This window comes from Phocoena sinus, chromosome 11, assembly GCF_008692025.1.
Source record: "Phocoena sinus isolate mPhoSin1 chromosome 11, mPhoSin1.pri, whole genome shotgun sequence".
NCBI classification, from domain to species: domain Eukaryota; kingdom Metazoa; phylum Chordata; class Mammalia; order Artiodactyla; family Phocoenidae; genus Phocoena; species Phocoena sinus.
This window is the reverse complement of record NC_045773.1, coordinates 71,444,611-71,456,669: the sequence shown is the minus strand read 5'-3', so window position 1 is coordinate 71,456,669 and position 12,059 is coordinate 71,444,611. Positions and strand designations below refer to the sequence as shown.

General features: G+C 39.3%; 1 protein-coding gene across 8 annotated transcripts in view; it reads right to left on the bottom strand.

The window, feature by feature from the left end:
* UBR2 (ubiquitin protein ligase E3 component n-recognin 2) overlaps nucleotides 1-8,032 on the bottom strand; it is a 117,752-nt gene extending 109,720 nt beyond the window's left edge. For all 8 annotated transcript variants that reach the window (XR_004352347.1, XR_004352348.1, XM_032650248.1 and 5 more), the window contains exon 1: nucleotides 6,680-8,032. Coding sequence is in view for 6 of the 8 variants with exons in the window: in XM_032650248.1 (XP_032506139.1) it covers nucleotides 6,680-6,757 (78 nt within the window). In the remaining 2 variants the exon portion in view is untranslated. The remainder of the gene's footprint in view (nucleotides 1-6,679) is intronic.
* Between the last annotated feature and the right edge of the window lie 4,027 nt (nucleotides 8,033-12,059).

The window sequence follows — 12,059 nt, the reverse complement described above, 5'->3', positions numbered from 1 at the left end:
AACCAAATAAGCCCTATATAGGCATCCTTCAAACCACCTCCTTTCTTTCACTTTCTATTTCCTTAAGTCCTAAGGCTTTCCCCTATATTCTGTCGTTTACTTATTCCTGCTTCCCATGCCAATTCCATCTGTGTTTATTTGTCCTCCAAATAAACATAATTTATTTAGTTACAAATTATGTAATTAAGACCTGCTCATTTTGGCTCTAAACCAAGTGAAAATTTGAAATCAGAAAATATGAAACAACTCACTTCTACAAAAATGCAGTTAACTGTTAACTCATAAGTCCAATGTTTACCTATAGATTACAATCTAAATTTCAAATTACATCCTTGTTAAACAAGAGTTTATGAAGATTGGGATTGACACATATACACTATTGATAGTATGTATAAAACAGACAACTAATGAGAACATACTGTATAGCACAGGGGAACTCTACTTAATGCACTGTGTTGACCTAAATGGGAAGGAAATCCAAAAAAGAGGGGATATATGTGTATATATATAGCTGATTCATTTTGCTGTACAGGAGAAACTAACACAACATTGTAAAGCAGCTATACTCCAAAAAAAATTAATTAAAAAAAAAAGTTTACGTTTATGTGATGTCTAACACTGTTAAGACAAGAGTATAAGGTCTTCTTTTTAACTATTACTTGCACAATCTTCAGCTCACTTCCTTCCTTTGAAAAAATAACATATAGAGAGATTTTACATATTCATGAGGTGATATATACTACCTTTCTAGTCAATTTCACATTTTAGAGAACTTTTCCTAAAAATGTAAAAATCTCTTCATAAGTTAAGGGGCTGGATGAAAACTTATAACAGTGAAAAACTTTTCACCCCGAAAGTGAAACAATCCTTTCTAAATGTTACTAATTTTGCTGTGTTTGCTTTATGCAAGTAGGAAAGAGACTAAATTACTCTTAAAACAGTACTTCTGGTGAGACAATCCCATAGGTTTAAAGATTGTTCAAGTAATGTCTAACACTGTAAGACAAGAGTATAAGGTCTTACAAGGAGAAGTGGAGAAGTGGCTCCAAATCAAAATTATACACACACACACACAAAGCTCAGTAATTATAAAACAAACGAGAAAAAAAAAAGATAGTCAATAGTAAAAGACAGAGTCAACCAAAAAGCAAACAAAAATCTAATTCTTTGAGCTAAAAACCATGTTTTTGGCCACATCAAAGGGGTTTTCACCCATTGTCAGCAAACCCTAATTCAAAATATGAATGCAGTCAAATTATCCTAAGCAATTTATTGTTTATGTATGAAAAATTAAGCATTCAGATTCAAGAATTCACCTCCACAATCCTAGAAAACTATGCTTCAATTTTAATTTACAACACATTTAAAGGTTTTATTTTAACAGCAATTTTTTGTTTTATATTTTATGTTCCCATTTCTCTTAAAATTTCACTTTTGCAGAATTTTAATCCAGGGAGGATAAAGGGTGATGCTTTCTAAAAGAAATTATGTTGTCTTGTGGCTCTAACAACACTGATGGGTCAAATCTGTTCATAGATTTCTTAAACAAAAAATTCAGAAACTAACATCAGCTTCTGGTTAAGAAAAAAAAATCAGCTGCCTTATACAAAATATATCATTAGTAAAACAAGCATTTTACTCTAAATATCTTTTATTATATATTATTATAAATTATTAACAAGACACAAAAGGCTGTTTCAAGAAAGGCAGGCATACGCTCCATTTAAAACCACCTAACAGGACTTCCCTGGTGGCACAGTGGTTAAGAATCCGCCTGCCAATGCAGGGGACACGGGTTCAAGCCCTGGTCTGGGAAGATCCCACGTGCCACAGAGCACATAAGAGTGCACCACAGCTAATGAGCCTGCGCTCTAGAGCACGTGAACCACAACTACTGAGCCCGTGTGCCACAACTACTGAAGCCCACACGTCTAGAGCCCATGATCCGCAACAAGAGAAGCCACTGCAATGAGAAGCCCACACACCACAACCAAGAGTAGACCCCGCTCACCACCAACTAGAGAAAGCCCACTTGCAAAACAAAACAAACAAAATCAAACAAAAAAACACCTGATTTGGGATTTTAACTTCATTAAATTTAAACACTTAATATATAAAGCAAGACACCTTTACATGAAAAAATCTATACCAGAAATATAGAATTAGTGGTTAGTGACATTATAGATTTAAAAAAAAAGTTGTGAAGAGAAAATTTCTGGCTGCCTTTAAGAATAATGGTTCACATATTTCTCAAAAGAAAGAAAACCTATAGCTTTTCATATCAGATCTCAGTAACATAAGCTAACTGTAACTGTTTCTTCAACATGAAGAATTATTGATATTTCTAATTTGGTTGCATGTTAATCTGTCCTTATTTCAGACACTTGTGGCTGTCACACTAACGTGCACACCAGAGCAATAAGCACTTTCTTATTAGAAGTCCTCAATAACGGAAGTAGAGAAACTGTCAACTCATTCCACTAAAGTAAACATGTTATGACAATGTTTGCAGGAGCTCGCCTTTTTTTGAAAGCTAATTTCAGCCTTGGGATAGAGAGCAAGTACAATAAACACAAAAATCAAAGAATCCCTAGGGGTTAGCCTTTTATCACAGTATCTAATTATTCTATGCCAAATTAAAATTGTACTCTATTTAAGCACATTTGATTTTGCTTTCGAACAAGGATAACCAACATGTAAGTTAACTACAAAACAACAATCTAAAACAACAATTGCTAGGGCCAAAATGGAGCTTTCGGGACTATACTAAGAAAAAATTAGAACTAAGAAAAATTTAAAACAAATCATATTAAGAGTTCTAGAAATGAAGTAAAAACATTCACAAATCAAAATAATACAGAAACTCAGTAATAAAAAACAAGAGAATCTAATTTAAAAATAGGCAAAAAACAAAAAAACAGAAGACAAAATGAAAAAATAGGCAAAAGATCTGAATTGACACTTCCAAAGAAGATATACAAATAGCCAATAAGCTTATGAAAAGATGTTCAACATCATGAGTCACGAGGGAAATACTGATACAAATCAAAACTACAAGGAGATGCCACTTTACACCTAACAGAATGGCTATAATCAAAAAGACAGACAATTAACTAGTGCTGGCAAGGATGTGAAAAAACCCACTGAAAACTTCACATCTGCTAGTGGGAAGGTAAAATGATGCAGCCATTTTAGTCTAGCAATTCCTGACCCAGCAATTCCACTCCTGGGTATATGCCCAAGAGAAATGAAAACATATGTCCCCATAAAAAAATTGTACAGAAATGTTCACCATAGCACAATTCATAATATCCACAAAGTAGAAATAATCCAAACATCCATCAACGGATGAATGGATAAATAAAATATGGTATATCCACGTAATGGACTATCATTTGGCAGTAAAAAGGAATGAAGTATTGATGATACATGCTGCAACATGGACGAACCTTAAAAACTTATGCTAAGTGAAAGAAACCAGTCACAAAAGACAACATATTACATGATTCTGTTTACATGAAATTTCCAGAATAGACAAATCTATGGAGACAAAGAAATAGGTCAGCAGTGGGCCTAGAGTTTGGGAGGTTAGGAGAAAATGGGGAGTGTACAGCTAATGGATATAGGATTTCTTTTTTGCAGTGATGAAAATGTACTAAAATTGATTGTGGTGAGGGCTGCACAACTCTGCATATACTAAAAACCACTGACTTGAATTGTAAGATACGTGAATTTTATATAAAACTGTTGAAAATTTTAAGGCAAAAAGTAACCAATATAGGTATAATACTCTACATAAGACTTCTATAATGAATATGTATTTCTTTCAGATTTGGGGAAAAACAATATATGTACCTCTTAAATCATAATCATCCACTGGAACATATAATCAAATCTGTGGAGCATGAAATGTAGATAGAGTCAAGAAGTGTTGGGGAAGTCATACTTGTAGAATCAACTCTATCAAGGAAAAGAAAAAACTACCACAGAGGGCCACTTTAATATCCTAAACTTAAAATTATTGAAGTGAGTACTTAAATACTTTTATTTGTGAGGCATTCTAGTAAGAATAGATGGGATCACAAAAAGTCCTTCCTCCTCATAATACAAATAAGAAAAGCAAGTGTGTAAATAAATTGTGCGAAAAATGCCACTAGTCATTATTAAGTAACTTTAGATGGATGTGATCCCAACAAATTATCAGCAACAGAGGTCTAAAGGCTGTTAATAACTGCTTTGCTTGTTTACCCTCTCTAAAATTTATTTTTACCGGAGAAAACTTTATTAATTCATTTTAATTTTTAAAAAAATATTTATTTATTTTTCTGGCTGTATTGGGTCTTAGTTGCGGTAGATGGGATCTTTGTTGCAGCATGCAGGATATTTAGTTGCAGCATGAGAACTCTTAGTTTGCAGCACGTGGGATCTACTTCCCTGACTAGGGATTGAAACTGGGCCACCTGCATTGGGAGCGCTGAGTCTTAATCACTGGACCACCAGGGAAGTCCCCCAATTAATTTTAATTTGTGATAGATGGCTGGGCTGGGGCCTAAGCTGAAAGAACAGTAAAGTGTTATGCTGTTTTAATCAAATACAAACAATAAACTCCTCACAAAGTAAGGGCAAATTATACTGCTGCAAGAATCTTGTATTTTAATATTAGATGAACTCTTCTTTAAGAAATTTTGTCGGCCTTCAGACTAAATTTTTTTTTTAATCTTATTTTTCAGAAAGTCATTTAAAAGTAAACAGAGCAAAGGGACTTCCCTGGTGGTCCAGCGCTTTAAGACTCCGTGCTCCCAATGCAGGGGGCCTGGGTTCGATCCTTGGTCAGGGAACTAGATCAAGCATGCCGCAACTAAAGACCTGGCGCAGCCTAATAAATAAATAAATAATTTTTAAAAGAAGAGTAAACAGAGCAAAACTAAAATGTAGCTCAGACTGTGAACTTCACAAACTCGAATTAAGTCCAAATTTATAAGTTTTGACTGCATTTTCCTTAATCTCCCCCACTACATCTGAGAATTTCACTACACAAGGACTAGGAGCATTGCTCTCTAGCATCAGTGTTATAACTAGTTTCCCCAGGAACCTCAACAAACTGGAGAAGCTCTAATCACTTGATAGCTTGCACTTTTATTTGTTTATTTTAATTTTTATTCTATATTGGAGTATAGTCCATTAACAATGTTGTGTTAGTTTCAGGTGTATGGCAGCTTGCACTTTTAGAATTGGAAAAACAGAGTACATAGCCTGTATCACTGGGGTCAACAGACAGAATTTGGTGGGAGTAAAAAAAAAGTTTTTGAGGTAAATAACAGATTAGCTATCAATCTAGATATTGATAAGATCACATGGATAGGGAATAGCTGTCATTACCATTTTACTGTTTACTGTGAACACTGCTTTCGTTTTCTTTTTCAAACCTCTTGATAAATGAAAAGGCAGATGGGGAAAATTCTTGGGTTGTTGCAATACTAAGCGGAAAGTAAATGAAAACAGAACTAGACTAAACAAGTTGGTTTAAAAACAAACAAACAAACAAAGATGCATCATTCAACAATGTATTTCTTTAAACTTTTCACCTCTACTCCTGACATTTATTTCCACTATGACTTTAGTGTCCTCATCAATTCACCCAAAATAACTCCTCACTAACCAACAGCCCCACAGCGCCCCACTACAATTTTGCTCCTAACATTCAGATTGTTGACTTGTGCTCAAAGGTCACTCCCTTCCTATCAGCTTTTTAAATTGGAGGCCCTAGAGGTGGGGCCTCAGCTGTTTTGGCCCATTCAGAATCATTATGGACAATTTGTTCTAGGGAGTGTTCCCTGTCCTTGAGGAAAGATACCATCGAGTTTTATTAATTATTTTACAACTCTGCTACTTATACAGCATATTCGTATTACAGTTTAAGTACAAGACTAGGTCTGAATGCTTTAAGTTTGGGGCATAACTGCTTCCACTATGCTGTGACCAAACCTCACATTATTAGCTTCCATTTACTGAGAGGTGCTCTCTCAAAGTTATATAACGTTTGTTCTCCATCCAACTTCCCCCAACTCCTAGACGAATTATTGTTTTAATCTCCCAGTCTCCACTACCACCTTCTCACACTCAGTTAACGTGTCAAGACACTACTTTCCGCACATTCATCAACGTTGTAGACTGACCAAACCGGTGCGAAAACGCACTGAAGAGGTAAAGAGCGTGAACAGTGTCGCTGGCATCCTTTGGTGCCTAGAGCGGTCCCAGAAACAAAATAAGGTAGGAGGTTTCAGAGGAGGCGGCAAATGAATCAGGAAGACAAAGTACCCAAAAAACCAGGAAGCGTCTTTCCCTCCCCTCTTCTAAGAGTTGACATAAAGGGCAAAGGCCCTGTGCTGGGGAGTTACTGGGAGTGGGGGGGAAAGCAGAAATAACGGAAGAGCGAAAGGGTACGTGAGGGTGGCTGGTGCACCCAGCAGCCCTGCGGGCTACTCGTGGATAAAGAAGGAAGGAGGGGGCAAGATCTGGGGCCTCCCCAGGCCGTTACCCACAAGGCGAGGCCGGCGGGGCCAGCGCGGTCGTCACCCCAAGCCAGGGCCCGGCCGCTCCGGGATTTCCAGTAATCTGTTCCTCCCCCGGGGCGCGGCCTGCGACGGCCGGACGTCCCCGCCTGGGTCCCGGCACTCACCCCCGCGGTCTCCTCAGCCGAACATTCCAGCAAACTCCGGTCTAGGCCCTGCACCTCGGGCTCCAGCTCCGACGCCATCTTCCCTCCTTCGCCTCCCCAGCGCTGGCGCCGCTACCGCCGTCCCGAGGGCCGCGGCCTCGCCACAGCCCCGGCGGCCGAGACCGCCACCGCTGCCCCGGGCGGTCGGTCCCGAGCCGCCCAGGCGGCCGCGGGCGGAAAAGACGGAGAGTAGCGTGAGGTGAGCCGGGCAGAAGGGACGGTGCGTCCTGCGCTCCCTCGCGGGCTCTGCGCCCAGAGTCAAGTCACTGCCTCGTCCCTGCCCCGGGGAAGGACACAGAGAACCCAGGCCTGGCACTCTTGCCCGCTTCTACCGCGTCCCGCTCCGGGAAAGGGGCAACAACACCCAAAAGGCGAAGCAGAGCACTCTGGGAACTGTAGTCGTTCTCCGCACGGCCAGGGAAAAGGTGGAGCCCTTACAAGGAGGCCCCAGGATGGCATTGTGGGAGTTGTAGTCCAGCCCCTCCTAAGAGCCTTGGGCAAACGGCAGATAAGCGGGCGGGCGGGGCTTTTGTGCCCAGCAAGAATCATAGACTAAGCGGCGAGAGGCGCCCACCAGGGAAGAGGCAAGAAGCGCGAGATCATGTGTGGTACTGAGTTTTATTCCCTTAACACCCTTTGTTCATTTTTGTATCCCCAGAGCTTAGAACAGTGCCTGGCACGTGGCAGAACTCGAGTACTTTTCAAAGCCTGGCATATGTACGAACTCAAATACTTGTCGAATGAACGAATTACGTTCTATCCCTATTGTTCTAAGGCCCTGTCATCCATCAACCCCTCATTCTTTAGACTGGTAACCGAGGTGTACATTTCTCAGGTTTTTAAAGGTTTTAAAACATGTTAAAATGGTGTTAAAGGAAACGTTTCCAAGTAATTTAGATATGACCGTTTATTAAAATTTATAACAAATCTTGCTGCAGAGGAGAAGGAGTCTACCAAGCCAATTCAAAGGTTCACTCTTGATAGGGACATTTTATAGAAATAATCATTGTTAGATTAGATACAAAAGAAAATTACGTTTGGGTAGAGGTAGTTAGGCTCTTGACTGATAGTTGGGTGAGTGGATTTCTTAGAACAAGTCTCCAATTCCTTTAGAGTTATCAGAAAATTGCTTAACATTTTATTAGGCATGCTGGTTTATTCCCACAAAGAAATTGTGAATTACATTAGGCAAAAAAAATTCTGAACCAATCCAGGTTTGGGACATGTTTTTGTTGTTATTGTTGTTGTTAACAAAAGTATAATATTAACCAAGTTTTTTTTTTTTTAAGGAAATAAAAATTACCCATCATCCCACAGTCCAAATAAGCCTTGTCATCACTTTAAAAAAAAAACCTAATATATGTGTAAGATTAGAACTTCAAGCTCAATGGAAATATTCAATATTTTTAAAGGAAAAAAATTAAAACTATGCCTCTTACCCCAAGTCCCTCTCCCCAAAGAAAAGCCTTTTTAATACTTTCTTATGATTCTATCCAGAAAAAAAAGTATGCATCTATCTGCATAGATATCTAGAATGAGAGATCTTGAAATGTTCTACTATATGTTACTTTCTTCTTTGCCCAAATTCCTTGCACTGATGCACTCCCTAGTCAGAGTCAACCTGGAGGAAAACTGGGGTTGTTACAACCCAGAAGCAAAGATAATGCCTCTTTAAGAGTCCTAATATAGAATTAAAGCCATTAAAATACATTGTAAAGAAATTTTTATTATTTTTTATTCTTTTTGGATTGATTTTAATGTCCATTTTTCGAAATTCTTGAGTTGGATGTTTGCTATTAACCATTCTCTTTTTTTTCAGTATGTACATCTAAGGCAGTGGTTTTCAAACTTGAGCATGTATCAGAATTACCTCGAGGTCTTGATAAAATACAGGTTTCTGGACCCCACTCTCAGAATTTCTGATTCAATAGATTTTGGGTGCAGACTGGAAATTGCATTTCTGTCAAGTTCCTGGTCATTCTGTGGGCCTGGGGACCAACTTCAAGAATCACAGATTTATTAACGCAGCACATTTCCATTATATAATGCTTTAACTACATTACACAAATTTGGGTATATAGTGTTTTCATTATCATTCTTTAGTATGTTTTTAAATTTTCATATGTGTATGGCATTGTGATCTTTTCTTTTCTTTTCTTTTTCATATACATGACTCATTTATTTTGCAACTGCAAGGTTATACCTCTTAATCTCCCTCACTTTTCTTTCCTCCTCCCACCCGCTCCCCTATGGCAACCACCTGTTTTTTCTCTGTACCTATAGCACTGTTTCTGTTTTGTTATATTTGTTCATTTGTTTTGCTTTTTAGATGCACATATAAGTGAAATCATGCAGTATTTATTTTATTCTGTCTGACATATTTTTCATAGCATAAAACCCTCTAGGACCACCCGTGTTGTCACAGATGGCAAGATTCCATTCTTTTTTGTGACTGAGTAATATTCCATTGTATATATGTACCACATCTTCTTGATCCGTTATCGATAGGTGCTTAGGTTGCTTCCATATCTTGGCTATTGTAAATAATGCTGCAATGAACATAGGAGGGCACATATATTTTCTAATTAGTGTTTTCATTTTCTTCAGATAAATACAGAGGAGTGGAATTTCTGGATCATATGGTAGTTCTATTTTTAATTTTTTGAGGAATCTCCATACTGTTTTCCATAGTGACTGCACCAATTTACCTTCCCACCAACAGTGTATGAGAGTTCCCTTTTCTCCACCTCCTGTTATTTATTGTCTTTTTGATAATAGCCATTCTGACAGGTGAGAGGTGTTATCTCATTGTGTTTTTGTTTTTCATTTTATTTTTGGCTGCACTGGGTCTTCTTTGCTGCACACGGGCTTCCTCTAGTTGCGGCAAGCAAAGGCTCCTCTTCGTCATGGTGAGCAGGCTTCTCATTGTGGTGGCTTCTCTTGTTGCAGAGCATGGGCTCTAGGTGCACAGGCTTCAGTAGTTGTGGCGTGCAGGCTTCAGTAGTTGTGGCTCACGGGTTCTAGAGGCTCAGTAGTTGTGGTGCACGAGCTTAGTTGCTCCACGACATGTGGAATCTTCCCGGACCAGGGCTCAAACCCATGTCCCCGCACTGGCAGGCGGATTCTCAACCACTGCGCCACCAGGGAAGCCCCACTCATTGTGGTTTTGATTTGCATTTCCCTGATGATTAGTGATGCTGAACATCTTTTCATGTGCCTGTTGGCCATCTATTTGTCTTCTTTGGATAAATGTCTGTTGAGATTCTCTACCCATTTTTTAATCAGGTTGTTTGTTTTTCAGATGTTGAGCTGCATAAGTTCTTTGTATATTATATTTTAGATTTTAACCCCTTATCAGATACACTGTTTGCAAATGTCTTCTCCCATTCAGTAAGTGGCCTTTTCACTTCGTTGATAGTTTCCTCTGCTAAGCAAAAGATTTTTAGTTTGAGGTAGTCCGATTTGTTTATTTTTGCTTTTGTTTCTCTTGCCTGAGGAGACATATCCAAAAAAAAATTACTAAGATCAGTGTCAAGGAACTTACTGCCTATGCTTTCTTCTAGAAGTTTTATGGTTTCAGGTCTTACATTTAAGTCTTTAATCCATTCTCAGTTTATTTTTGTGCATGATGTGAGAGGGTAGTCCAGTTTGGTTCTTTTGCATGTAGCTGTCCAGTTTTCCCAACACCATTTACTGAAGAGGTTGTCTTTTCCCTATTGTATATTCTTGCCTTCCTTGTCATAGATTAATTGCCCATATAATGTGGGTTCATTTCTGGGCTATCTTTTCTGTTCCATTGATCTGTGTGTCTGTTTTTGTGCCAGTACCACAATGGTTTGATAGTTTAGTTTGAAATCAGGGAGCATGATAACTCCAGCTTTGTTCTTCTTTCTCAAGATTGTTTTGTCTATGGGGAGTCTTCTGTGTTTACATACACATTTTAGAATTATGTGTTCTAGTTCTGTGAACAATGTCATTGGTATTTTGATAGGGATTGTATTGAATCTGTTGATTGCCTTGGGTAGTATGGTCATTTTAACAAAATTAATTCTTTCAATCCATGAACACAGTGTATCTTTCCGTCTGTGTCATCTTCAATTTCTCTCGTCAGTGTCTTTTTTTTTTTTTTTTTTGCGGTAACTGGGCCTCTCACTGTTGTGGCCTCTCCCGTTGCGGAGCACAGGCTCCGGGCGCACAGGCTCAGCAGCCATGGCTCACGGGCCCAGCCGCTCCACGGCATGTGGGATCTTCCCAGACTGGGGCACGAACCCGTGTCCCCTGCATCGGCAGGCAGACTCCCAACCACTGCGCCACCAGGGAAGCCCTCGTCAGTGTCTTATAGTTTCCCAAGGACAGGTCTTTTACCTCCTTAGTTAGATTTATTCCTAGATATTTTATTCTTTTTTTTTTTTTTAATTTTTTTTATTTTTTTTTGCGGTACGCGGGCCTCTCACTGCTGTGGCCTCTCCCGTTGCGGAGCACAGGCTCCGGACGCACAGGCCCAGCGGCCAGGGCTCACGGGCCCCGCCTCTCCGCGGCATGTGGGATCCTCCCGGACCGGGGCACGAACCCACGTCCCCTGCATCGGCAGGCGGACTCCCGACCACTGCGCCACCAGGGAAGCCCTATTTTATTCTTTTTGACAGGATTATAACTGGGATTGTTTTCTTAATTTCTATTTCTGATAGTTCACTGCTAGTGTATAGATATGCAACAGATTTCTGTATATTAATTTTGTATCCTGCAACTTTACTGAATTCATTGATAAGTTCCGGTAGTTTTTTGTGGCATCTTTGGGATTTTCTACATATAGTATCATGTCATCTGCAAACAGTGACAGTTTTACTTCTTCCTTTCCAGTTTGGATTCCTTTTGTTTCTTTTTCTTGTCTGATTGCTGTGGCTAGGACTTCCAATACTATGTTGAATAAAAGTGGTGATAGTTGACATCCTTGTCTTGTTCCTGATCTTAGAGGAAATTCCTTTAGCTTTTCACCATTAAGTATGATGTTAGTTATGGGCTTATCGTATATGGCCTTTGTTACGTTGAGGTATGTTCCCTATATACCCATTTTCTGGATAATTTTAATCATAAATGGATGTTGAATTTTGACAAAGGTTCCTCTGCATCTATTGACATGATCATATGGTTTTTAGTCTTCAATTTGTTAATGTGATGTATCACACTGATTTGCAGGTATTGAACCACCCTTGAATCCCTGGGATAAATCCCACTTGATCATGGTCCTTTTTTTTTTTTTTTTTTGAGGTACGCGGGCCTCTCGCTGTTGTGGCCTCTCCCGTTGCGGAGCACAGGCTCCGGATGCGCAGGCTCAGCGGCC